General features: G+C 41.1%; 1 protein-coding gene and 1 non-coding gene across 4 annotated transcripts in view; both read right to left on the bottom strand.

The window, feature by feature from the left end:
- Positions 1–728: 728 nt before the first annotated feature.
- EGLN1 (egl-9 family hypoxia inducible factor 1) overlaps positions 729–25,406 on the bottom strand; it is a 60,033-nt gene continuing 35,355 nt past the window's right edge. Inside the window, exons 2-5 of one of the 3 annotated variants that reach the window (XM_045877828.3) lie at positions 10,568–10,687; positions 7,077–7,213; positions 4,385–4,452; positions 729–3,253 (exon numbers count right to left, since the gene is read on the bottom strand). In XM_045877828.3, the coding sequence (XP_045733784.1) occupies positions 3,189–3,253; positions 4,385–4,452; positions 7,077–7,213; positions 10,568–10,687 (390 nt within the window). In that variant the 3' untranslated portion in view covers positions 729–3,188. The remainder of the gene's footprint in view (positions 3,254–4,384; positions 4,453–7,076; positions 7,214–10,567; positions 10,688–25,406) is intronic. The other 2 variants (XM_045877830.3, XM_045877829.3) reach the window with 2 other exon arrangements.
- LOC123847248 (small nucleolar RNA SNORD35) lies at positions 25,080–25,165 on the bottom strand. Its single transcript, XR_006791490.1, has one exon. It is a non-coding gene; the product is annotated as a small nucleolar RNA SNORD35 (small nucleolar RNA).

Here is a 25,406-nt window from a genome sequence, read left to right as displayed (position 1 = left end):
AATGGTCACATAATTAAGTGACTGGGCCAGAACTAAACAGAGATTTGTCAGTCCTGTGCTCTTTTTACAACACGACCTAATTTAATTAGTCTTCATCTCTGACTTATTTGCCCTCTCCTTTAATCCACCCCACTATATTTCAGTACATGTTCCCGAATGCCCCACGATAGGCTAGAACATAACAAAACCACCACACTAAAGTTCTTTAGGTAAGAGATAAATGAACATGTACACTGATCTCACATTACAAGAGCGCTTATATTTTAGTCTCTGACCATAACCACACGAATTAAACTTTTGTGCATACACACACACAGGACACCTGTGACAATTACAGATCTATGCCTAATGCCCCTTCCTGTTTGCTGCAGAGGGGTGACACAGATATACTCAACAGCACTGGTGTGAGAGTAATTTTTAAAAATTCTATTGAAAGGGCAAGAATCCAAATGTTGAGAATCTAAACAAAGAGCTCATGGATCCCGTGAACAGGCCAATTACCCCTGGGATGTTTCTAAAATTGTTAGACTTCTATGGTGACTGTTCTCTCTCTCTCCCTTGTTATCATTTATAAAAAGCAATACCAAATGTTCTGGACTAAGCCAGAGATGTGTGATAGAAAAGCACTTTATCTGATGGAAGGGCCCATTAAGAAAGTCAGTGTATGATAAAGGGTTTAAAAAAAAAAAAAAAGACAGCTGGAAATAACAACCATAAGTTTTTCAAGATCATTTATACATCTTTTTAATTAGATTAGCTTTACAAGCAACTTGAGAGCTCTTTCATAATGAAACACTGCTTTTCAAATTACATGACTTTACCGTCTGTGTATGAATCCTGAAATTCTTTGCCTGCTGTTGATAAAGGTCTGTGTTTTACAGCTGGTTAATGTGTTGAATGAAAAACAGCATTAGAAGCTTTATCTTTAACCAGGATTAAACACATATAGGCCACGAGTAGTTTTAAATTTTGTTTTAAATAGAGTCCTGCTTGGTGACAAGTTAACAGTCCCACTAACATGAAACGAACAGATTTTAAATGGATACTAAAGAAATGGCTATCCTGGATTTCCTGATCCTTTCACAATCATCTCCAAGAAATCTGTTACAATTTTCTGAAAGATACAAATTTTAAGACCTGCCTGGAAAGCACACGCACAGACAGTAGAATCTGACACTTTGCACAACTGCAGAGATACACATGTGAATGACACAGGGGTTCCCAGAAGGAAAGGCTGTTGCAGTCCCACCTTGACAACCACACGAACCGCACCCCCCCAACAGAACACAACTTCTACTAGACCTAAAAACGACAGCGCTTTTGAGTGGGGGCCCAGCGCAGCACGCCGCACCGCAGACCAGAGGGCAGAGACACCTTGCATCCCCAGGTCCGGCCGGCAGAGGCACTGACTAGAGAGAGGTTTACATTGCATTGTCTGGAACACAGAAGAGGAAGGAGAACAAAACCGAGCACGGGCAGGAAAGACAACAATAAACTCGAATTTTCTCCTGCAAGTTCTCCTAAGTGAGTTCACGATACTGAATCTTTCATCCCGCCCTAAGTCCACGCTGTCGGTTTCACTAAACAATTTTTTTTTCATGTTTTACATGAACAATAGCAATCTTTTAATAAAAATTACTGAGCTTTCCATAGAAAAGGTCTCTAATTGAATACAAACTATACAGATGCTAAAACTGTCATGAGTTGAAATATACAGAAGTATTTCTGTACACACATTTTGGCAAAGATCAAGGACAGAGACAGAAAACTGAAGTGGGCAAGGTCTAGACCCATAATTCATGCTAAACATGGATACCACCCTTTGGGCTCTGCTAGAGATCAGCCCAGGAAAACAAAGTCCTAGACATCCTTCCCAGTTCATACATCAAAAAACAGAAGTCTGGGAGGCCTTGTGTGATAGTGTAATAGTCCCTCTTTTTTCTGAAAAGTAAAAGAAAAGTCACAAAACAGAATAGAATAATAAAGCTACCTGGTTTTCCACTTCTTTTGTATTTTTAAGCTAAACATCCAGCTTTCAGTACTGACAAAGAGGCGACCTTCGCGCCTGAGGAATGCCTGCCCTGGCTCGGCTCCGAGGATTCGCTAACATTCGGTCTATACTAACGCGGCTCAGCCCCAGCGCTCAGTCTCCCCCTAAAGCTAGCCAACAGAAGCCAGGTTCTCCACTGCAGACCACGTGCGTCACAGGAGTAGGAAGAAAACGTAACAGCAAAATTGGAAGTACGATCAACTTGACAGGAAGCAAAAGGGAAAGTCTTAGGAAGGGGACGTCGTCACCTTCTACATCTACAGGATATACCTGAAAGCATGAGAGAGCCCTTTGTCTTGGGAACTTGATGCTGAGGACAAACTCAAGTTCGTTTAGTGCCAGTCACTTTAGTCTTTTAAAAATACTAACTTAAAAGAATAAAACCTGGGTATTTTTTTCTTATAAAACATGAACCAAAAGTTACTGGTAGTAAACGGTGACGGTTTTACTGTTAATGTTTTGTTATGAACAATGTCAAAAACAGGACAGCAGCAATCTTTAAGAGCTCAAATTAGTGTAAAAGACAGGACTACAAAACAATCTGAGTTTTCAGTTGGCGATTAAAGTGCTCCTTTTCTTATGGTAAGTAAAAAGGAAATGAAAGTAATCATCAGTCACTGGCAACAATCATGATAAGAGGTCTTTTTTAGGGCAAAATTTAATAGTACGAAGAAGTTTACAAAAATAGATTGATGCTATTTGGGGGAGTAATACTGTAATTTTTTGTCAATTCAGTTTTGATGTATTGTACCTGATCATACAAAAATTACTTCAAATTCAAACTTACTATATAAAAAAGGGAGAGATGAAATGAACTCATCTAGATGACAGATCTGGCAAAATATAAGAATGAAAAACTTCTACCTAGGGCACTTATTTCACGTCCAGATGTCAACCCCATTTTCTGCTGGTAGCTTATATTCTTCCCATGAGCAATCACAGGTTTGGAGTCAATCATGCAGTACAAAGTCACACAGTCAAAATCTTCTTTCTGATGCAACATGACAAAGTTGTTTGTTTCCTTATAAAAATGCCAACTGGTTGTCTATTTTTCTTTATCCCATTTATTCGTATTCACAAGTTAACAAAGAGCTTGCAATTACTGTAGGTGAAGTGGGGTATTGCTGGATCAAAGGCTCTATAAGACGTCTTTACTGATGGAATCAGAAGGCTTATTGAGTTCAACCCTCACACCTTTTTCTCCTGCAAGGGGAAAAAAAAAAAATTCATTCATTCATTAAGCACCAGAGAGCATCTGTTATTCTGATACTGCTTCCCACTGAGCTCCTAACAGTGTGCACAATGCCTCAGCTTTGCAAACACACATCATCTGAAAACTACTGTACTCGCTACCCCACAGCATTGTTATAATGAACGCGTTACTCTGAACTGGTAAACCTTTAAAGGGAAAAGCCATTCTCTACAGAGATAATTTTACCTCCTTTTACTTGAAAAGCAATTTGAATTGCTATAAAATAGCAGTGTGTTCAGCGTCACTGAAAGCACCCCACTAGGGTTCTGTCACAAATAGTAACTTTAAAAATACATAGAAAAAGCAATGCACATCCAATTTTGTAATTTTACAAAAGGCTGATGTGGGATTATCAATGGCTCATGAAAATACAGCGAATCAGTCATGTGAGCACTGAGCAGACTTTTGGAGCTGTAAGGCAGGGTTAAAGAAAAGAGAGAAGTGGTCCATCGATGGAAAACTAAGACCCCCTACTCTCAGGAGGCAGTTTCGGGTGGGAATTGGGGATGGGTGGGGCTGGCATCCTGAAGGATCTTCAGATTCGGTTCAAGTGTGTTGATTTATGGACACCACTGGCTGGCAGGGACGGGCTCGACACGCCTGTTTGACTTTTGGTTTCGGCATTTCAATTCATCTCCTTTGTATTCATTTTCTTCATGTCCACATTCAACGTGGAAGACCCGGATATTCCTTAGAGCATGTACATTTAAAAAGGGAAGGGTATTTATTGACTTCCTTCTAACGGGAGAATGAGAGGAAGCCAGATGGCAGTTAAGTTGGGCAAGTTGGGCAGCCGGTGACTGGAAAGGGTAATCACAGAAAAACTCAGCTTGTATTTGAATCATTTGCTTGGGTTTCTTGCCTCAAACTTTCCTCATCTTTGGACAATGTTGTTCGTTAAAGAGAACAATGAAGATGACTTGAGAGAAGTCCTCTTTTACATAAGGGAATTAAGGAATCTGACAAAAACAAGGAGCAAGTCTTTGTGGAGTTAATAAAGACCGTGTTTGCGCTCACGGCCAGCACCGCGGGACTGCGGGGCACCTGCCTTGCGGGATACCCTGGCCCCAAATAACGTTTACCTGTTAGATATTTTACTTTAGCTCGTGCTCTCTCATCTGCATCAAAATACCAAACAGTTATTGCGTACCTAAAAGAAAATTTAGAATAGGGTAAGAATGATCACACTGGGGAAAAAATAGTGGTATGCTCTTGCAATGGTCTATTAAAACGTGTAATGCCAAACAATGCCTCGACTGGATGTGTCAGAGGATAACTGAGCGCAGTAACAACCCACCTCTCCAGGAACCTCGACGCTCAAGAGTGCAGCAGAGAACCAGGAATAGCCAAAATGGATGTTGCAAAGTTGAGGAGTTTTTAGGGTTTTCTTAACACCTACTTAACCGGCTTGCTTATCTGTTTTGCGACCCCACAGCAGATCAGAAACAGACAGGAAGAAAGGAAAAGAACGGCCCCGGCAGAAAAAGCACAGTATCACTAGCACAAGTTCTCAAAGAAGAGAAGAGAAGCAGAAGAGGACCCGAGGCCGGGGCCCTGTGGCGAACGGGAGGGCTCACAGTTCCAACAGCTTCTGAGGACATCACTGTAGGACAGCAAAGACCAACAGTGGAGGTTTGTAATTTTATAACCTGGTGTCATCAAGAAAGAGTTAAATTATCCTTAGAGTTTTGGGGATTTTTATCAAAATAATTACACTGTGTTTGACATTTAAAGTTTATTTAGCTAAACTTTATTCCTCTGAAAATTTCACTTATTTGGAACAGTTCGTTCCACAAATAAAGGAAGACTCTCTGCTTTATTAAATACTACAAAGCACACAGTTACAATCCTGGTCCCAATAATGGGGGAAGTGTACATACACCATAGGAAGTAAAAACACACTATACATGGGAATTCCTTAGTAGAACACAACAGTTAGTTAAAGTATCTTGCAGATTCTGGCCAGTGTTCCCTGGGGCCGGGGCGGGGGGGTGGGCAACACTGGTCGAATGAAGAGCCCTACAATGTGACAGACCTGAATCAGGAAGGAGTCAAAGGCAGAGTAGAGTCAGAGCCTGCAAGTCTGGACAAATGGGGAAAGCTGCTGAGTGATGACACTGAGGTCAAAGTCTGGCCTCCTGACTTCCAGATTCTGCTCCTTCCATGTAGCCTCTTCTATTTTCCCAGGTGGCCTTGGGAATGGGAAAGGGGCACAGAGAGATAATTTTCTCTCTTTTGCCCATGCCCCAAACTTTCAGTTACTTAGTAATTAAAGTCTTGAACTTGAACAACCTTGACCTTTCTCCCAGAGCTTCCCTAACACTGTCATAACTCCCTGCTTCTGGTCATTCTGGGCCTGGCTGAGCTCCCCTCTTCACTGTGAAACCTGGCCCATCTATTCCATCTGTTCCAATTAACACCATTTTCTCCCTCCTCTGAGTCTTGTAGTATCTATCCTTCACAGTTGTCTGGCATTTACTACCTAAAAATGTTATTTATTTATTTAGAAATGATACAAGCAGACCATACTCAAGATTCCATAAAAGGGAGGGTCTATGAAGCAGGTTCTAGGTCAAAAAGGGTTTTAAAGAAACAGCAGGGGCAGAGATGGGCACTGGGATGCCGGGAAGAGAGATGGGGGATTTAGGATGGCACATCATGTGATGGGACAGGATCCCCCCCTGGTTTCCATTCATGGCTTCTTTGGATCTCTAGCCACAAACTACTCAGCTTCCTGCCCACTATGTGAATTAGGGTTAAAGGCAACATAACTCAGGAAGAAGCGAGTTATAAAGGAGTGCCTGGCTGGCTTAGATGGTAGAGCATGTGACTCTTCATCTTGGGGGTCATGAGTTTGAGCCCCATGTTGGGTGGAAGGAAGGAAGAAAAAAAGAAAGTAAAGGACAGGAAGAAAAGAAGGAAAAGAACCAAGAAAAAAGAGAGGTGACAATAAAGTCTTTGGAATTTGAACCTCCCTGGGGCTGGCCCGTGCCTCATACCACCAGGAAAAGCCAGCTCTTCTCCTGGGCTGACTATGCCTAAGCCTCTTCTCACCAGACCTAACAACTGCAGGCCCATAACTCACTAGCACAAGATTCAAAGCCCCTTCTATAATGAAAAATAGGTATTTACAAAATAGTGCAATTTTTCTACAAATATTTATAACAATGTCTGCAACATCTTCTAGTTTAAGAGTCTTAACATTTCAATGTAGAAAGCGTCAAAAAGTATAATAAGGCTCCTAGATGCTTATTATTAAAGCTAACGCATTATTTTTCTAACATTAACTCCCCCACGTGGCAACCTTTCTTTTTCCCTCTTCATTTCTACTCTCCAGGTGTCCTGTTTTTCTGCTTTGTTTAATTTTCCTACATTATCCCTTTCATTTTCTTCCCTCACTGCCTTTGAAAAGCTGTCCTTTCCTTTCTCTGTTGAATCTTTCTGTCCCCCAAGTGAATCCACTCACAGAATCAGAACGGATTATAGTCAGAGACGCACAAAATAATGAGACAGGCTGGAGGAAGGAAAGGACCTGTACTTCCATTTCTTACCCCAAATGGAAGTGGTTATGCAAAGTCACAAACTTTTAGCGCTAACTGGGAATAAATCATAAATAAAATTATTCAAATTAAAGTAGTTATGACTGAAGCGTTATGATAAAGGTAACTAAAGAACAGGAAGATACTCACTAGAAAACTCTCAAGTATATCCTACCTATCCCCCTCCTCTCCTACCATAATCTTTACCAATTTTTTCTTAAAAGGAATACTACACCTTGTAGAATATGCTGGTTGTACTTCATGAGGGTTGCGACGGTCAGACCAGAAAAACAGCAGTCTATCAAATTTGGGTTCAATGTCAGCAAACTGGGCTTTGCCTTCTGGAAAAATTCGAAGTATACCTCCACTTACCTATGGAAAAGAGCCAAATATGTGAGTATGAGAGCAAGAACGCTACAAAATGAAATTTAGGGAGGAAAAAAAGACCATTTCAGAATCAAAATTCTTAGTTGGATTATTCACAAATGTATCTCAAATAACAAGGTATGAAGAGGAGTTGAGATTCCAGCACATGCACTGATACAAGGAAAAATTCATTTCTTGTTTTAGGGATTTCTGTAACTACTGATGAAACAAAAGTATTATCTGAATTCAAAAGGCTTAAAATGACACTTAGAAACAAGTTGTAAAAACTAGCACATGTTTCTTATGTAGGGATACTTATGATGTGCTTAATTAGCCTATTCTTTAAAAATGTGTCCGTTTCAAATCATCTTGATAAATTACTCTAAATGGTGATGTCAAATAAACGGTTTATTGTATTTTAAGGTTCAACAGTAATTAATAAGACAGTCACAAGTTTAATGCCTCTTACTTAAAGAATTCAACTAGGGACGCCTGGGTGGCTCAGTCAGTTAAGCGTCTGCCTTTGGCTCAGGTCATGATCCCAGGGTCCTGGGATCGAGTCCCCATGGAGCAGGGAGCCTGTTTCTCCCTCTGCCTCTGACTCTCTGTCTCTCATGAATAAATAAAATCTTTAAAAAAAAAAAAGAATTTAACTTCATCAGTACAAAGTGTCATCATTTATTGTCACCACCATCATCACTGTGGTCGTTATTAGAGACTATAGCTCTCCCTTTCTAGACTGCGCCTGACACATTGAAGGCTACCTGTTTACAGAACTGGATTCCATCCAGAAAGGATAATTACTATTTATCCCAATACACATCCATCTCTATTGAGGATTAGATGGACTCACCTATTCATTCTAATACAGACTGAGTATTCTGGGACCTGGGGTGGACCCCGGGTACAGAGTAGGGAATAACATCCACCGATGTGGGCCTCATGGTATTTACAATCTGGGGGGAGTTAAAGCGAGGCCAAACCCACCCACAACTGAGTAGCCCTTCACCCTTGAAGAACTAAACTCCTAAGCAGGTAGATGCTTAAATTGAAAGGAACTTTAATATTTAAGACATCATGGAGGCTGAGCCTAGAATCTGTAGTTAGGCAAGCTGTTTATCAGGCTCATCCTTAAGTTAAATTCAAGCTACTTGTACCCTTGCCCACCTTCCTCAGGTTCTGTTCAGATTGATTCCCACGGCACTCATGCAAACATCTAAAGAATCTCTAGACTGTGACCAAGAACACATCCTTTTCTTCCCCCTGACCTCTGACTGGAGTCACTGGGAATATCACAGGTGATCTGCTGGAATTGTTTAAAAATTAAAGCTTCCAATCTTCCTCTGGGAAACATTCCCTGACCCGCCCAGGCAGTCCCACAGCAATCTGTCCTGCCTGCACTGGGCCTAACCAGTTGTCACTGTTAATCTATTGATCTGTACCTTCCACTAGATCCCAGGCTCTATGAAGGCTATTTCTATTTCTGCTCTATCTCCAGCACCCAGAACGATGTCTGGCACACTGCACATATTCAGTGCAATCTTGCAAAGAAGTTTTCAGTTCTACATACAAAAATACTAATAAGGACTTTTTTCAGCTTATACACTAATTTAAAAACTATATATTAATGACCCTGGCTAGGTCAGATCAAAATTAAAAGATCAGCCTAGAAAGAACCTAACAAAATACAGAAGTTAGGAGTTGCTCAAACATATTTCTAGCTTTCAAGATACTCACAAAATTGGGAAAAAAATAAATTTTTAGAGCACCTGGGTGGCTCAGTCGTTAAGCGTCTGCCTTTGGCTCAGGTCATGATCCCAGGGTCCTGGGATTGAGCCCCACATTGGGCTCCCTGCTCCGCAGGAAGCCTGCTTCTCCCTCTCCCACTCCCCCTGCTTGTATTCCCCCTCTCGCTGTGTCTCTCTCTATCAAATAAATAAAATCTTAAAAAAATAAAAAAATAAATAAATTTTTAAGTTTTAACCAAAATTATACTGTTTTGTGCATTAGGCTCAAGGCAAATGACCAGATTTATGTCTCTATTTTAAACTTTGAAAGCTATAACGGAAAGACCATGCTTGTTAACAGAATGCCTTGAAATTTACTTAATCTACTTAGCAGTAAAACTTACCTCCCTTTTGAACTCGGACAGAGGAGAATCTTTAAATCAGTATGACACAGAAAGAGCACGATGAGCATATCCTAAGTTTTAGGACAGGACTAGGTTTTTACATATTTAAGACTTAGTGGTTTTCAATTCTGTGTATAGGTTTGTGTGGCGGGGAAGTGTTTTTTTTTTTTAAGATTTTATTTATTTATTTGACAGAGAGAGAGATAGCGAGAGAGGGAACACAATCCCAGGACTCCGGGATCGTGACCTGAGCCGAAGGCAGACGCTTAACGACTGAGCCACCCAGGCGCCCCGCGGGGAAGTGTTTTAAAGGTTATTTGGTTTTTAAAAATTGCCCTGGCTACACAGGTGTGTGCATGCTGTGAAAATCCACAGGGATATACATTGTGTTCACTTTTCTATTTGAATATTTTGCTTCAATAAAAGTAAATAAGGATTTCTAAAAATCAACCAAAAATTAGTTTAGACAACCTCCAAAGCAGTAAGAAAGCATGACATACTTCTGAACTTTCAATCATTTAAACTCAAGTGAAACTCAGGCCAATATTAAGGAAATAAATATTTAAAACAAGAGAAAATTAAATGTATTGTACACTTAATTGGTTTTAAAGGATTTGTCAGTATTGATAAACTTCTAGTTTTTTTCCATAATCAGGAAAAGAAGGAATCCTGCCTCCAATATTCGATTCAATAACCGAATGCCAGATAAGATCTCTGCAACAGGAATAAGTAGGAAATAATCCACAATAGTTGTTTATATATAATCTCTCTTAAAAGCCATTATAAAGCAATTATTCGCAGAGGAGTTTTTTTTTTTTATTAAAGCTATTAAAAGGTGTATATTTTAATGAAATACATTTTGGTAACAGTTAAATTCTGGGGGGGCACCTGGCTGGCTCAGTCGGTGGAGCATGCGACTCTTGATCTCGGAGTCGTGAGTTCGAGCCCCACGTTGGGCGTAGAGCTTACTTAAAAAACAAAACAAAACAACAACAAATAAAAAAGGTTAAATTTGGATGCATGCCTCAATATCTGAAAATAAGGGAATCCACTTTTTGAGATAATATTATGTTTCACTTTACAAAGATCCACTCCTAATACCCAAAACTGAAACAAATCTAAGGAATTTTTAACTATTCCATGTGTTAAAGTAAAGACAGTCTCCCTAAGAGGAATATGAGTCTTAATAGCTATGGGGGAAAAAATAAATGGTCAATTAAGTTGCATACCTTGGCATCCCAGTCTTTATTAAGATAATATATACACGTCACACATCTTCCATCTCCATTTGGATTATCAACATGACGTACATAACCCGTTCCATTGCCTGGATAACAAGCAACCATGGCCTGTAATAATAATGATGATGATTTTAAAAGTCTATACATAGATGAATAAAAAAGGCAAAACAGCATATAAAAGAAATCTCTGATTTTTGGCGACTCCTACACTTAAATTCTTCTAAATAAAAATCATATTTTGTAGATAAGAAGAGGCAAAGATAGCCTATGTTGACACTTATAAAGAATACAAGGGTAGGTTGGTGAATAATTCAAGGCCTGGTGAGGTCTGCCTAATGGTGAAGGGAAAAACCCACATGGGAGAATCAGAGGCCAGAAGGACTGCAGGACACACTTTCAGGATCTTTATTCACACTGATGATCAAGATCAAGTGAGTTTTTGTTCTGCTCCATGGGAGGCTCTGTCCTTCCTGAGTTTCCTGCAGACAGAACACCTGCATTACTATCTGACAGCCAAATACCTCATCTGACACTGTCTCTGAAATTAGAAGGTCAACTTCAAATATTCACTCACTTAATTTCCATGATTTAAAAAAAAGGCTTACATGACAAATTAGCATGTGACTAATTCCTCTTCAAACCAGAAAATAATTTTTTGCTCACATTATAACGAGATGTAGTTCAGAAGATTGTTTGGTATTAAGCATGAAGGTGCAAGAGAGGTCCAAAATAAAAAGCACCGGAAGAACGCACGTGTTCTAGAACTGTAGTACATACTAACTGACTGAAACTAGAAAGAGTGATTTCACAGAAAAAAACCTCAGGAATTATGAAGAAAACAAAAACAAAGATGATCAAGGTTACCACTTATTCCTGAAATCTTTTATTTCTCCAATTTCTTCATGTATTGAAGTCAACAGGTCAGTATTAATGTCAGTGAATCAGTTTATAAAGCTATCAAACAGTAATGAGATTACATCATTATTTAAGATAAAAGGCAAATGCTAATTTTTAAAATTCATATTCAACTGATTAGTGAATAAGTAACTCAGTATTCCACTCTGAGAGACTAGGAAGCATTTTAAACCCGAAAGCTTAAAAAAAAAAAAAAATCACATTTTCCTAGACACCCTGGACCTACTGCTTTTTCAGAAGCAGAATTTTTGGTGTATATTCATATGTCTCTATTTTTCCTGATTCCAGATAGACTTAAATGCTTTCTTTTGGGACTTGAGGTTGTTAATAACAGGCAGAATAGCATGGGTTTAGTGGATTTAATAATGCTCAATAAAAGATAAATAATTTCCTTGTCACTAGCTGCTAATGTAAGGCACATGCAACAGACCTTGAACAGGAACTATAAGATACCAGTTTAACAGAGCAATTAACCCACCTATAATTAATAAAGACAATTATTGTAAATTACATGATACAGTCTTATCCACAAAAAGAATGAAAAACAAAAAACCCCAAAAACACAAAAACCAAAAAACCCAACCTGAACTCTTCTCTAAAGTGGTCTCATCTCGAAAAAGTTCACTCAGGCGTCTCCAACTATCTGGTAACCTCAGAATCTCTTGTGCAAAGAACAAAGGGGAAAATCTGTCTTTGTTCATCCACCCCACTCCAGCCCACCCCACTCCAGCCCACCCCATCCCATCCATCCCATAGCAAACACCTCCTGAGCACCAACTATGTATCTGAAAGGCCTTGGCGGGAAGATAGGCGGGCAGTGACTACAATGATGAACAAAACAGAGTCCCTTGTTTTTATTTATTAGGGAACCTAGCATGGTGAAATAATATTATACATGTTTATGTATAATACACTGTTAGGTAGTTATCTTTTCATAAAGTTGAAGGATATAGAAAACAACAGGATGATTTCTAGAACAGTGGTCAAGGAAGACCTATGTGAGGGGCTCACACTGAGCAGGGACTTCAGTGAAGGGAGTGGCAGGTTGTGCAAATATCTGTGGGGTCAGCATTTCCAGCTGAGGGAAAATGAGAGCAAAGGCAGAAGTGGGTGGGCCAAGTGGTAAAGCACCGCAGGCCAGCTGGACTGAATGAGCAAGGGCAAACCACTGGAGGGCTCAGCAAGCCCTGGTCAGGACTTTGGATACTGTTTTAAAAGTGACGGAAGCCAACGGAGATCAATGATCAATGGAGATCAATGATCAATGTTTTAAGAAAGTAAGTTTCAACTCTGTATGAATAAAAACTAACAAGTGCAATAACCTCCGTATCACCCACTACCTAGTATTTTTTGGATGTTGACTATTTGCCACGCACTATTTTAAGTAATTTGTGTGTACTAACTCATCTGGCACAACCACATGAGGTAAAAAGTATCATCATCCTCATCTTCATTTAACTGTTAAGGAAACTGAGGCCCTGGGGGCGCCTGGGTGGCTCAGTTGGTTAAGTGTCTGCCTTCGGCTCAGGTCATGATCTCAGGGTTCTGGGATCGCCCTGCTTCGGGCTCCCTGCTCGGGGAGGGGGGAGCCCGTTTCTCCCTCTCCCTCTACACCCCCCACCCGTGCTCTCTCTCGCTCTGTCTCAAATAAATAAATTAAACCTTAAAAAAAAAAAAAAAAGGAAACCAAGGCCCAGAAAGGCTCCTTAACGTTCTCAATGTCTATGACTGTAGAGGCAGGTAGGAATGCAGGCAATGTAGTTTCAGAACCCACATAACCGCTACTCCAGACTGTGGGTGGGATGGAGAGAGAGAAGGGGGGCTGGCTGGCTACTGCAGTTTCTAGGAGAGTAACACAAAGGAGGCCTGCCCAGGGCGGCAAAGTGGGGAGAATTCTGAAGGCAGAAAACCAACGTGACCCGCTCATGGATTGGAAGTGGAGAGTAAGAAGAGTCAAGGACGACTCTGAGGTTTTCTCCCTATGGAATGGAATGGATGGGGTTAATGCTTTCCAAACATGGAAAGACGAGGTGAAGGAGTGGTTTTAATAACTATACACATCATGGAGGAAAGGAGTTTCTCAGCAATGGTCATGAGGAGCCAGACACCCCAGAACAGAACAAAACTGCAGACATCAGGATTATGCCTCAACATGGGATCTGTCTGTATCAGTCACCTTGGGTGACATGGTGGTACCCAGGGTGGCGACTGGTGGAGGGATGCAGTGAAATGAGAAGAGCCCAAACAAGCAGATTCTGCCCCAACCTTCAACTAGGGGCAGCATTTAACTGCAAGCTGGTACATAACTGTGAGGGTCGCGAAGCCAGGAGTAAGAGTCCCAGAAGATGGCCAGACAAGCCCCTCCAGCCATACAAGGACAGACTACTGAAGGACAGAGCCTAAGCACACCCAGAAAAGACAGGCTATCACAGCAAATCTAGAACCAGGGGGCCACACTCCTAGAGTTCTGGGGAAAGAGAAACCCTGTAGGAAACCTGCAAAGGTTTGGAAGGGTCATGAATTTATTCAAGTAACGCATGGCCCAATAATGACACAGTGACACTGCATTTAGTAACTGATGCATGTACCGAGACTCCTCTCCATTTGGACTATAGCAAACATAAAAAAGGTATTTCTCCAGGTATGGGGATTAAGGAGTGCATTTGTCGTGATGAGCACCGGGTGATGTATGGAAGTGCTGAAACTAAGGTAACCCTGTATGTTAACTAACTGAAATTAAAATAAAAACTTAAAAAAAAGGGGGGTGGTCATTTCTCTGAGTCTCATGAAATGTGGCAGTGATGAAGTTTACAACCAGTATTCACATTTAAACAGTTATCCTTAGCTATGATCTGCATCATCAAAATTTTAAAGTTCCTTAAATGTAACACAGCTTTTCCGGTTTTGAAATAATATTCATGCTCTGCTTCTTAATTGGTAATTTTGTTTTCCTGGTGCATTTTATATATATTTGTGTAAAGAAGACTCTGACGTTGCTGTTCTTGTTTTGCTTGCTTTTAATATGCAACTAACATACTCTTATTCACAATACTTTAGTAAATTCAGTTTATTTTCTATTAACTCCTTGGTAAAGCAACTAATAACCATTCATTCTCATAAGGTGCTGCTTGAGCATCTTATTAGTTTAGATGTCATTGACAGCATTAAAAAATATTTATGGCATTAACAGGAACTTAAATAAAAACTTTTAAAAAAAAGAATGGAAAAAACTATTTATGGCATACCTACCATATCACCCTACAACAAGGGCTGCTATGGTATCAGTCTGAAAGGACTTAACTGGAAAGAAAAGAAAAAAGTGGGCACACACAAAACAAATGATGAACTGAGTAGTATAAAAAATAAAAAGAATTAGAAAAAAAAGGAAGTTTTCATGTGGGATAAAATAAAATAAAGGGACGAGGCTTTGAGCTACATATAATACCTAAGGTTATCTTTAAAGAACAGATGTGATTTGATAAAGGTGAAGGGAAGAAAAGCAAAGTGTCTGAAGATTACAAATACAGCAAACAGTTAAGTGACAGTGGGGTAGCTTTTAAGAAGGCAGCTTCTTTATTCTAGGATTTATATGGAAGATACTATAAAGCACACTGCTTTGGTCTGCATGTGTGTACCCCCAGATTCATTTGTTGAAATCCTAACCCCTAAAGATGATGGCAACAGGAGGGGCCTCTGGGAGGTGCTAAGGTAAAGGTAATGAGGCGCTAAGGTAATGAGGTAAGGTAATGTGGAGCCCTCAGGAATGGGATTAGTGTCTTATAAAAGAGGCTCTGGAGGGATCCCTGCCCTTCTAACCATGGGAAGACACAGTGGGAAGTCGATGGCCACGAGCCAGGAAGAAGGCCCTCACCAGAAGGCATGGAGACCTTGATCTTGGACTTTTCAGCCTCCAGGACTGTGATAATTTCTATGGTTTGTAAGCTACCCAATCTGGGGTTTTTTGTTGTTGTTTTAATAGCAGCCCAAATGGACTAAGCCACATCTATAAAAGATAAAACTGTTCCAACAGATTTACATTAGATGTACCAGTTCTAAGGATAAGGAAATGCATTAATGTCTATCAAGAAAAATTGAAATGAGACTTATTAGGGATTAAAGTGATATTCCCTGGCTGTCCTTCTGTCCTTTCCCAGAAGAAGCAACACCAGAAATGACTGCACTCCTCTAAGGTTTGGGGTAGAGGACAGCAGAAGAATCTAGGCATTTGTCTGAAAAAGAAACAATACAATTGCTCCTTTATAATTCTGAGGTATGTTCCTAATCTGTCATCTCTTTGAGATGCCAGCTTTAAATATTTCAATTTCCACTGGGAAGAGCCTATTTAAACATAAGCAAAATAATTAAATACTATTTTTTCCTTTTTGATATGAAAATATACATGATTGAGGATGTTCTCAAGATAAGAAACACCATAAATTTGTTTTTCACTCTGAGAATAAAAGGAAGGAAGAGGTTTGTGATACCTCTTTGGAATCTGAAGACATTTATTTCTGGCATTGGAAGACTTGTATTCAGTATGAAGTTGAATCAGGAAACTTTTAAAAAAAATTTTCCTTTTTGAACAGAATTATGTTAAAACATTGATTCAAAGCTAAGAGAACCAAAATTTTATGGGCTATCAAAGTACTATTTTCCCTGAATGAGGGGAACTGGTGTACTATCTGAAAATTTATCCTATTAAAATGTACTGCCTAGGGGCGCCTGGGTGGCTCAGTCAGTCAAGGGTCTGACTCTTGATCTCAGCGCAGGTCTTGATCTCACAGTCCTGAGTTCAAGCCCTGCCACCCCACCCCACCACACAGGGCTCCATGCTGGGTGTGGAGCCTACTTAAAAAAAAAAAAAAAAAAAGTACTGCCTAAGTGTACACCGTACTTGGCCCTTTGTGGATGCTGACAGTGAACATTTAGTAAGAACTTACTGCAAGCCAGTCATTTGGACTTCACAACAAATTTATGAGGTAGGTACAATTAATCTCTCCATTAGAGTTTAGAAAACTGAACTACGGTGAGAATAAAAATCTTGCCAAAGGTCAGAGAGACTCTAAGTGGTGGAGGTGGGATGTGAACTGAAGCAGTCTAGAGAGAAAACTCACTCACTCTGTCTGTACTCCTCCTCAATTTCTGGCTCCAGTAAGGCTTGTATTCAGTCTAGAGTTCAGATGAAATTGGTAACATGGGTTCCTACGTGATTCCCCAGCTGCTATAATGCCACATGCATAATGCTCAATTCTCAAACGCACAGATGTAGTACATATGGTGTTTTCCAACTCTATACCTTACCTTTTAAGTCTCTTTCCCAACCATCCTGGAAAGCACACCCACCCACCACCATCGCTACCTCTGGGGTTACATACCATCCCACTCAAATATGGAGAAAAACAGGTCACCAAAAGAAGTGAACTAAGAACAGGTTGGTATTTATTGTAAGAATAACCTAATTTTAAAACTGCAGACTTCAATTATACCTGTTTAGGTAAATCTCATTTCCAAAAAAATACAATTAAAAACTTTATAAAAAGTCATGAATTTTGTTCATTGTATTAATTAGCATGGGAGGGTAATGGAGGAGGGCAATCTACATGCATTAAAAATTTTAAATCTTGGGGCGCCTGGGTGGCTCAGTCGTTAAGCGTCTGCCTTCGGCTCAGGTCATGATCCCAGAGTCCTGGGATCGAGCCCCGCATCGGGCTCCCTGCTCAGCGGGAAGCCTGTTTCTCCCTCTCCCTCTCCCCCCGCTTGTGATCCTGCTCTCGCTGTGTCTCTCTCTGTCAAATAAATAAATAAAACCTTAAAAAATTTTTTTTTTAAATCTCTAGGGGCGCCTGGGTGATTTAGTTGGTTAAGGGACTGCCTTTGGCTCAGGTCATGATCCCGGAGTCCCTGCTCAGCAGGGAGTCTGCTTCTCCCTCTGACCCTCCCTCCTCTCATGCTCTCTCTCAATAAATAAATAAAATCTTTAAAAAAAATTTTTTTAAATCTCTTGACTTAGTTGCTAAACTTTAATGTTGCAAATAAGTATCTCACCATAAATACCCTCAGACTGTGTGTTTTGGGAGGTATATTTTTCAAATCCATGTCATGGCAAAAATGAAACTTGAACTGAGAAACAGGATTCAGGAATAAGAACAAGGACAGTTTCTCTTGTTTCAGGCCTCTATTCCACGTGGGGCAACAAAGCCCATTCAGAAGATCAGCAGGGACTGAAACAAACTAATTCCAAGTGGAAAGAGAAGAATGGAAAAGGAGGCCCTGAGAAAGTACCATGACAGATCATGCCAGAGTTTATGGAAGAAGCTCCATCTGAACTAAGCTGAAAAGAAATATATAAGTTAGAGAGAGGGTATTTCAAACAGAATAAAGTATGTAAGGGAAGTTTTAAACACAAGAAAATACAGAACAATTTGGTGCCAAGGAATATTCAGACTCGCTAAAGCACAGAGTTCTTGAGAAGGGGGAAGAAAACTGAAAAGGTGAGGGGGCCAGCCTGTGGAAACAGCCGAGTGCCTTCTTACCCTACAGGGAGAGAGAGGAAAGCCAGCATTTTGGGGCAAGGGAGCAACAGGATCAGAACTGTGTGTCAGACACATGACAAGTTGAACGTAAGATGGCTTTGGGAAAGGGGGCAGGAAAAAACAAGACACCGAAAAGACCAGTCAGAACACAAGTGCTCTACAGACAAAGAAAGGAAGCAGTCTGATCTACAGGAGGGCCTTTGGGAAGGGTGGGGAAAGAGGGAGCAGGGGCTGAGTGGAATGGGGAGGGGTCGTGACCATGAGACAAGGGAGGGGATTTGGTAAGTGCTTTCACAGACAGGAGGAGCGGGGGAAATGGCTGAACCAAAGATGGCTTACGAGTTTGTGTGTGGTTGAGAGTAACAGACCATTAATAGAAGCAGGGAGCACAGGTCTGGGAGAGGCCAGTTCATTTTTTGGACATACTGAGTTTGCCACGCTGGTGGGCCATCCAGGTGAGATGTTCAAAAGGCAGTTGGAGGGCGCCTGGGTGGCTCAGTTGGTTAAGCGACTGCCTTCGGCTCAGGTCATGATCCTGGAGTCAGTCCCTGGATCGAGTCCCGCATCGGGCTCCCTGCTCGGCAGGGAGCCTGCTTCTCTCTCTGACCCTCCCCCCTCTCATGTGCTCTATCCCTCTCATTCTGTCTCAAATAAATAAATAAAATCTTAAAAAAAAAAAAAAAAAAAAAGGCAGTTGGAAATGTGAGTCTGGAACTCCAAAAAGAGGTCATGGCTAGAGATGCAGACTTAGGAGCCACCTTCACATGGGATAGCTGAAGCCATGTGGCTGCCAGAGATTGCCAAGGAAGAGAGTGTAGGGAGAGAAGAAGAGAACAGAGGACAGATTCTTATGGAATAAACTCACTTAGAATAAAAATTCATTAAGCTTTGCTTTCCTGATCACAGCAAAAACAGTTAAATAACCAGGCAAAAGCTGACTAATTGTAAATGATAAATACATACTACAAAACTACAGGACTTATAAGGGCATTTAAGTTGTTTCCATAAAATGTTTTAAGAAGCTTCTTGCCATTATAAACAATATTGTGATTGACAACAGTTCTGGAGCTCTGTCACTGTAAACATCCTCAGTACCTCCCTAAAATTAAATTCCTACAAGTGAAATTATAAGTCTTTAAAATTTTTTTATTGCCACAACGTTCTCCGGAATAGTTCTATTAGCTTATACTCCCTCCACCTCTGTAGGAGTCTACACATCCTCCCACTCATTTGCCAATCCTGGCTACTGAATTTTATTCTTTTAAAAACTGCTCAATCTGATAGGTAAAAATTTATATTATTATTTTAGTTACATCTCAATTTGTGAAAGCAGTTTTCGTATTTTTATTGGCCATTTAATTCTTGTTAACTGCTTACTCACATCCTTTACTCGCTTTCCTCTTGGGTTGTTCATTCTTTTTCTAAGGATTTTTAAGCTCCTTAGCTACCTACTAGTCTTCTGTCCGGTGACATGACAGCAATTTCAACATTTTTACTATGCTCCTACAGAATATTTTAATACAATGTAGTTATTATTTGTGCAGGAAGGCAGAGTATAACCATATTAATTATTAATATAAACTGAAGTTTTAAAAAGTCCAAGAGACTTTCTGACTATATTCATAGGAATGTGAAAAATGCAGAAAAAAACCAAAGATAATAAATAGCATTGTTCCAAATTACTCCCCAAGTGGCTCAGGAATGATGGACTGTTTAACACCACACACACTACTTTCCTTACTGGGCCCTCATTCTAGCCCAAGAGAAAAGAACTTGCATATACATTTGAAAATCAACTTAAGGGCGATGCTCCCAACAGGCAGTGTGATCTACAGACATATAATGATGCCTTACTCACTCTCCATTTCCCTTTTAGGAATTGCAGTTATACTTTATAAATTAGGAAGCCATCTGGTGAAGAAGTTTCTATTTGAGCTGTCTAGCCCTGCTGTCAGAACAGAGACCTATAATTTGCTAACCTCGGCTGCAATCTCACCAGCTATGCACAAACCTTCCCCGGGCTCCTAAGCAGGGCTCTGTATTTACGCCACTCACCCACAAAGCCCCCCCTCACCCCCATCAACCGCAAACTTGAGGAGGAGGACAGAGCAACCTCTCTCCCGTGAGGAGGTTGGGGATCCCAGGCAGGCCTCAGCTTGATCCCCACCCAGGGAGTGGCGTGATTTCATTTGAGCCCATGCAAGGAGATGTCACTGGTAAGACACATACTCAGACAGCTATGGTAAACCTGTTATGTTATTAATATAACTCCCTGGCAGAGTATGCAATTTAACATTAAAAGAAAAATAAAAACAGAACAAACAAAACACTCAGCTGTTTCATATTACAAACATCTGCTTCAGCACTTCCCTAGGCCTACTGAGCAGGCACTGCACTCGGCAAGGGGATACATGGATGAAAAGTTCAATACCTGTTTCAGTTCCAGAGTCCAGAAGAGAGGTGTGATTTTAAACTATTCTGTACATTATTTCAGCATAGAGTGTAATGCATATTTATCTTAAATGGACTGGAGGGCATGGATTAGAGGTTCCTGATACTCCTCCTGGAGCACGGAGTTAACATCTGCAAAACCCCTACTGGATATGCACAATCACTGGTTAGTGTTGAAGCTGCTAATAAAAAAATCTCACTCCAGGGGCATCTGGGTGACTCAGTTGGTTAAGCGTTGGCCTTTGGCTCAGGTCATGATCCCGGCATCCTGGGATCAACCCCTCGTCTGGCTGGGAGTCTGCTTCTCCTTCTCCCCTTGACCCTTCCCCATGCTCATGCTCTCGCTCACACTCTCAAATGAATAAAAAAAAAAAATCTAAAACAAACAAACAAAAAAACCTCACTCCGGTAAGTCCAGTTTTCTCTTCTCTCCTCAAATCCAGAGGGTACGGTAATTCGCATAAAAGATATGAGAAATGACTATAGTAGTAGAAAAGAGTCGTGTTCAGGATATGTGGTTTGGCTACAGGTATCAAAGGGGACCACTGTTCCTCCATGAGCACACATATGAATCTAACAAACCTGTGGTGAATATTCTTTGGAAATGCACCCTAGGCCTCGGGATTCCTGCTGGTTCTGTGATTAGTTCCCTGTAAGGGAATTTTGTCTGATCCCAACTAGGTTAAGCTGAATCCTACAACCAGATTAGCACTTCTGCCTGGAATAAAACTCTCATAAAAGGTACCTGCCAGAGTTCCTAGAAGGATGGAGAGGAGGGACTTTATGCAGTTTAGAAAATAGTTTGTAAGACTATTTTTGTGCTTGCTGACTAATAAATTTCTGTATGTGTGGCAGAGCTCCGTGTGAGTTTTGCTTTCATAGTAATGTGCCTTTTGGATGTTAGGTTTTGGGGGAGTAGATCTATCATGCTCACTTATCTGTAGCTTGCAAACATGAGCAGTATCTCTTAAAAGAACCTAATACTCAAACAACTGAATTGGCTCAAGTTGGGTCACAACAAGGAAGTCATGCAAAAGCATCCAGGACAGTGTGATATACACAAACAGTCTTACACAAGGTACCCAGACAGCAAAGATGATGAATGCTCTCCTAGGAACGGGTGTCAGAAAAGACCATGCGAGGACGCCTGAGTGGCTCAGTCAGTGAAGCGTCTGCCTTCAGCTCAGGTCGTGATCCCAGGGCGAGTCCCGCATCAGGCTCCTTGCTCGGCGGGAAGCCTACTTCTCCCTCTGCTGCTCCCCCTGCTTGTTCTCTCTCTCTCTCTCTGACAAATAAATAAAATCTTAAAAGAAAAAAAGACAAAAGAAAAGACTATGCGGGCAAAGTGACCAATGAACAGAATTTTGAAGGATAAAAATACAAGTTTTCCAGAGTAGTGGGAAACTCCCAGTAAAGGGAACAGAGTATTTGCAAAAAGCAAGAACAAATATGGCACCTTGAGAGAAATGCAAATGGGTAAACAGTGTTGGGAGAGGAAATGCTCAGTGCAGAGCAGCTGGAGATGGGGCAGGAAAGACAGGCAGGGGCGGGGCAGAGAGGCTCTTACTGGCTTGCTGAGGAGCTTTGTTTTATAAGTCAGTATAGCCAAATGTGTTCAGTAAGAATCATTTGGTGTACTTCTTATATTATGTTAGAAGATCAACACTGTGGGGGAAAACAACAGGAATGGAGAATACAATGCTGGGGCATAATTATCAATAGGGTTGTCAGGTCAACCTCATTGAGAAGTTGACATCTGAGAAAATGTTAAGAGATGAGGAAGTGAATGTTCCATGCACACTTTGTGCCTGACATGTCTGAGGAAAAGGAGGGTCAGTGTGGCCGGAAAGGAGAGCAAAGCAGGGGAGATTGGAAGATGAGATCAGAGAGGCAAGGGGTGGGGACAGGGACCAATGTAAAGACGAAGCAGGAGGGGAAGTCACTGGCGGGTTTTGAGTAGTCTGGCTGCCATGTAGAGCAAGGATCGGCAAACTACAGCCAACTGTCCTTGGAAGTAACGTTTTATTGGAACACTCCTTCGTTTACATTTTGTATGGCTGTTGTCATGTTACAACAGCACATCTGAGTGGCCATGATAGAGGCAGTGTGGTCCAGAAAGCCTAAAATGTTTACCATTTGGCCCTTGGCAGAAAATGTTTGCTGACCCCTGGTGCAGAAAATGGACTGAAGGCTAGCAGGAGTGAAAGACTATTTAGAAGGCTATTGCACTAAATCAGGTGAGGGACAATGACTGCTTGGGCCACGGTGGTAAGAAGTGATTGGATGAATAAGCAGATTTCCAGAAAGACTGGCATGGAGTATGAGAGGATGACTCTAAGACTCTAAGATTCTGGCTTGAGAAGCTGGAAAAATGTAATTACTGTAAACAGATAAAGACAACAGGTGGCACAGCCTGAGGATGGGGGCATGTGGGAGATCAGGGATTCAGTTCTGAACATGTTCAGTTAGGGTATGTGTAAGGCACAGTTTTAGGAAGACAGTCCCTGTTCTTAAAGAACTTATATTCCAGTGGGACAGAGAGGAAAACTAATGATATTTCAACACAGCCAACAATGAAAATGACCAGGCCAGGCACAGAGTATTATTCCATTGCAGGGGAAGTTGGGGTCAGAGAAAGCTTCTGGAAAAATGGGTCTTGAAAGAAGAATGTGAATTAGTCAGACAATAGAGGTCAGGGAGAATGTTCCAGGAAAAGAAAAAGTCACAAAGACAACAGAGAGCACAGTGTGTGTGCATATGCATGTCCTGTGTGTAAACTATAAGCAAGGGGGAACCCAAAGCACCAGGCAAGGGGTGTGACAGATGAGGCAGGACATATCCAAGGCCACTGCCCGGAAGGTTAGTGTTCCTTGATGATTAACTTGGACTTTATCTTATGGGTACCAGGGAGCCACTGAAGAGTTTTGAGCAGGGAAGTGACATTAAAAGTTTTCATTCACTTGGGCAGGTGACTGTGAGGCGCATTTCTGAAGCACAGCTATGAAGTCATGAGTCTGCTTTTTTTTAAGATTTTATTTATTTATTTGAGAGAGACAGAGAAAGAGAGCATGATGGGGGGAGGGTCTGAGGGAGAAGCAGACTCCCTGCCGAGCAGGGAGCCCTATGCATGACTCCAGGATCATGACCTGAGGCAGTCATTTAACCAACTGAGCCACCCAGGCGCCCATCAGTCTGCTTTTCGTATTGGAGTTGGTAAACCACAACTATTTCCTTTTGTGGGGTACTCTTCAAAAGAATGTTTGTGTTTTGTTCTTAATTTGCTATTCTTGATGCAGAATCAATGCAACAACAAAAAGCTGATTTTTAAAAAAATTCCCAGGGGTGCCTGGGTGGCTCAGTCGTTAAGCATCTGCCTTGGGCTCAGGTCATGATCCCAGGGTCCTAGGATCGAGTCCCGCATTGGGCTCCCTGCTCAGTGGGGAGTCTGCTTCTCCCTCTCCCACTCCCCCTGCTTGTGTTCCTGCTCTCACTGTCTCTCTGTCAAATAAATAAAATCTTTAAAAAAATAAATAAATAAAAATTTCCCCAAACAAACGAATGCACTCAAATGAAGTACCTGAAAGTGTCAACTTCATCCTAGCCTTACTGCTTTGGAGAGATAGTCCATAATTGCTAAAATGCTTATTTCAGTTTAAGACTTAAATGGGCAGAGAATCAGGACTCTTTCTTAGCTGAAAAGACTGCTCATTAAAAACATATAAATCAGACCCTTAAGAAGTTTTTCAATAATAATAACAATAACAGTAACAACAACAACAGCATAACTCCCTTTCTAGGCAGATAACCAAACACCTTTTTTTTTTTTTTTTTAAGATTTTATTTATTTATTTGACAAAGAGAGACACAGCGAGAGAGGGAACACAAGCAGGGAGAAGCAGGCTTCCCGCTGAGCAGAGAGCCCGACGTGGGGCTAGATCCCAGGACCCCAGGATCACGACCTGAGCCGAAGGCAGACGCTTAACAACTGAGCCACCAGGCGGCCCATAACCAAACACCTCTGAAAAGGGTTTGTGGTGTGACCGACAGAGGTTCCAATCACAGCCTTTGTATTTTTACAGAACTTGAGTTTACAGAACTTGCATATGAGGCATCTCATGTCAGTCCTGCCACACCTCCACGAGTGATGCGGGAAAGTCACAGTGCTGAAGGGCTGTGGTGCGGGAAAGTCACAGTGCTGAAGGGCTTACTCCGCCGAGCCTTCATACCACTGCACAGAAGTATAGTTACTGCAAGCACCAGATCTGGTCCCAGAAAATAATGATGGCCCTGTTTCAAATAACATTAACCTCTACTCTGCTTTTATCACTTTGAACAAGTTTAATGTTCTTTGCTTTTTGCATCATTCTTAGAAAAGTTCCTGAATTTCTTATAAATCGCCCTACCTAGACACCCTTGTAATATTTATTTTCTGGGTTTCCCCCATCAGATTTTGGACTCCTATAGAAAATGAAGCAGATCTTACTAATCTGTGCCAAACACAGGTGCTCAGATCTCTATTGAGTAAATCAATTAATGATTAAGGGTAGAGAGAAAGGAGAGAATAACTTGAACAACTTTGATACGATCTACTGATCATTTTTTCTTCCGGATCTGCTCTGCCAAGTGTCTTTCTCAGCAGTGCCCCAGGTGAGCATCTGAAGACCTTCGTGAAAAGACATCATCTGCACTTTAATACAAAATACAAGCTGAGTTTTACCATCTTATGCTAAAAGTTGACAGAAGTATTACTAGGTTATGAGAAATAAATCTGAAGTTCAACAACCTTCCATTTGCACAGGATGACAAAAATAACACACATACACTATGTACGTATGTGCATGTGTGTACACGTACACAAAGAAGCATAGTTACTAAGTTATGCCAACAGACTGGTTTTCATTCAGGACCATATAGCTTTATTTTCGGTC

The sequence above is a fragment of the Mirounga angustirostris genome, unplaced genomic scaffold (genome assembly GCF_029215605.1).
Source record: "Mirounga angustirostris isolate CCGP_5_RB_7025 unplaced genomic scaffold, mMirAng1.0.hap1 SCAF_6, whole genome shotgun sequence".
In the NCBI taxonomy this organism is placed as follows: domain Eukaryota; kingdom Metazoa; phylum Chordata; class Mammalia; order Carnivora; family Phocidae; genus Mirounga; species Mirounga angustirostris.
The sequence above is the reverse complement of the archived record's forward strand: the minus strand, read 5'-3'. Positions and strand labels throughout refer to the sequence as shown.